Source organism: Mandrillus leucophaeus, unplaced genomic scaffold (assembly GCF_000951045.1).
Source record: "Mandrillus leucophaeus isolate KB7577 unplaced genomic scaffold, Mleu.le_1.0 Scaffold133, whole genome shotgun sequence".
NCBI lineage: Eukaryota > Metazoa > Chordata > Mammalia > Primates > Cercopithecidae > Mandrillus > Mandrillus leucophaeus.
The window spans coordinates 5,484,421-5,487,018 of NW_012101288.1; the positions used below are offsets into that span (position 1 = coordinate 5,484,421).

Consider the following 2,598-nt stretch of genomic DNA (forward strand, 5'->3'; position numbering starts at 1 on the left):
AGATCACGGCACTGCACTCCAGCCTGGGCAAGAGCAAGACTCTGTCTCAAAAACAAAACAAAAGAAAAAGCTGTGCAGGACAACATTTGCTGAAGTTTTTGATTGATTATTAAATTCCTCATCAGGGAGCTCTTCCATCCCAGCTAATTCACTGAGTAATGTAATGGCCCTTTGTATTTAAGATGATGTTACAGGCTGCGATTAAAATTCATGTGGCTGAAAAAGGACAGGATGATCAACCTAGCAGACAAAGCTCCACAGCTCTCGTGTTTCTGTGCGACGTGTGAAAGAGGCACTCAGTGCTCATTGTTCCAGTCTATCTTCTCCAAGATGTTTGCAGGGCGAACAGCCTTAAAAAGGAGACAGCGTCTACCTCTGGAGCAAAGGGCAAGCATGCTCACTGCCCATTACCAAAGATTAGAGTTTCCCAAACTCAGCACTCCTCTCCTGAAGGCAACCAGTCATGTGTGCATCACAAGACATGGTAATGCACATTCATTGTATGTGAACGTAGGCATTCCTTCTGTGCCCATTATGTGCCCTTGGGACTTGGAGGCAAGAGAAACTGATGCAAACACACTGAAGTTTATACTGCCTGCTGGGCCATGGGTCATAAAATCCTTTGTCTCTGACCCAGGAGTCTCCTTTCTGCCAGCATCCATGAAAAGTGGGAGAGGCTAACCTGTTAGCTTACAAGTAGGGTAAGATCTCAGACGCTTCACAGGGTAAGATCTCCAACCCTTCACAGCGCTTGGTACACCCTTCTTAGAAATAGCTTAGTTTCACATCTCAACATTCTTGGTCATCCCCAATGAATTTACCTAAACAACGTGGATTCTTATGGTGCTGGCTATAATATAGTAACTGTTTTTAAAAGACCACAAATCTAAAAGCCTCCTTGATACACTTCCCCAACAGATTACCTTCTAAAGGGCTAGTAGGCCTAAGATACAGTACTTATAATGGGATAGGAAAAATCCAAAAAGAAAACAAAACATAAACTGAATGCAGTAGAAATTATTTGAGACAGAAGCCAGTTTTATAAAACATAAATAATCATTTATACTCCATGATTAGCAATGGATCCTGTCTGAAGTAAACAAGGACAACTAATACAGTACAAGATGTTTGTGGTTTTGCTTTTTATAACCCACTAAGCTAAGATTTGTATCTCTGTATGGAACTGATTTTCAAATGGACAGAAATGGTCTTTGATCTTTCTGAACCACTTGTCTTCAAATTCTTCTGAGGATGCAGTCACCAAGGCAGTCAGGGCTACGGAGCCAACACACTTCACCTCTGGGTGAACTTCATCTTTTATTTTTTCTGGGATATCTTCTCCCATAACCTGTAACAGGAGGGGGGGAAAAAAGAAAACTGTTCCAATAAGAGGCAGCAGACATGGAATGCCAGTTATCAACTGTAAAGGCTTTCACTCAAAGGCAGAAAATAGCAGCCACGGGACATTCCCAACCCATTGAAAAGATGTTTGTTCGGAAGCAGTTATCTGTCTACCGCCATACCACCCTGAATGTGCCCAATCTCATCTGATCTCAGAAGTAGTTATCCAAGGACAAGTAAAATATCCCATATTTCTACTCTCATTCTCCCCAAGTGAAAGAATCACTTCGGTACTGCTGTGGCAGCAGTATTATTTGGCTTACCAGGAGTACTGAGTTACCCTCTTTGTTTCAAAGAGCATATTCTGTTGGTGAGAATGCAACTGTGCCATGTAGCTGGGCCCACCTTTTCCTGACCCAAAAGGACTCTAATCCCTCTATAACCAAAGCAATCTTAGGGATTTAAGGAGCCCGTTACCAATGAAGGTACAATACTGCCCCCTACTGGTCAGAATCAGGCCCAGATGAACACAGGGTCATGTCCCAAGATTCTGGGTTAGTTTCTTTGAGAAGACATCACAAGTTAGGTTGTAGAAAGATTGTACCTGAACCCACTAAGTAAGCAGTCTGACCTTGGGTAATGACAATGAACTAAAATTAAGTTCCAAAACATTTCATACTATCTGGCATGAAAGCTTACGTAGGTAGCCATGGAGCAGGGATGTTGTGGAGGGAATTTAAGTTCCACATAGATTTGCATTAGATAATCTCCAAGGTTCCTGCAAACTCGGATATGGAATGTGTTCATGAAAACTCAAACTATAATGAATTAAGAAGCAAGCTCAAAGAATGGTTTTGAGGACTGGGTTTAAATCTTCAAAGGTTACATATTGTTTGAGGAAATTGCCAATGAGAGCCAAGTTTCACTAGGCAACAGTTAGTATTTACTAAAGCCTGGTATGTCACCAGTTCTAAATACCTTTTTGTTTTTGTATTTTAACATCTCTAAAATCAAGATGTAGCTGAGCTAGGTGTGGTGGTTCACACCTGTACCCCAACACTTTGGAAGGCCGAGGGCAGGATGGTCGCTAAAGGCCAGGAGAGGGCGGCCAGGGCAACAGAGCAAGATCCCCGTCCCTACAAAAAAAAAAATTATTATTATCATTTTTTTTGAGTCAGAGTCTCGCTCTGTCACTCCAGGCTGGAGTACATGCCACTGTACTTCAGCCTGGGAGATAGAGTGAGACCCCACCTCCAA

At 42.3% G+C, this 2,598-nt stretch overlaps 1 protein-coding gene across 1 annotated transcript in view; it reads right to left on the bottom strand.

Moving 5' to 3' along the window:
* Nucleotides 1-1,019: 1,019 nt before the first annotated feature.
* The window catches only part of LOC105534320 (chromosome unknown open reading frame, human C8orf76), a 23,529-nt gene continuing 21,950 nt past the window's right edge, over nucleotides 1,020-2,598 (bottom strand). Inside the window, exon 5 of the mRNA XM_011973027.1 lies at nucleotides 1,020-1,348. Coding sequence (XP_011828417.1) covers nucleotides 1,154-1,348 — 195 coding nt within the window. The 3' untranslated portion in view covers nucleotides 1,020-1,153. The remainder of the gene's footprint in view (nucleotides 1,349-2,598) is intronic.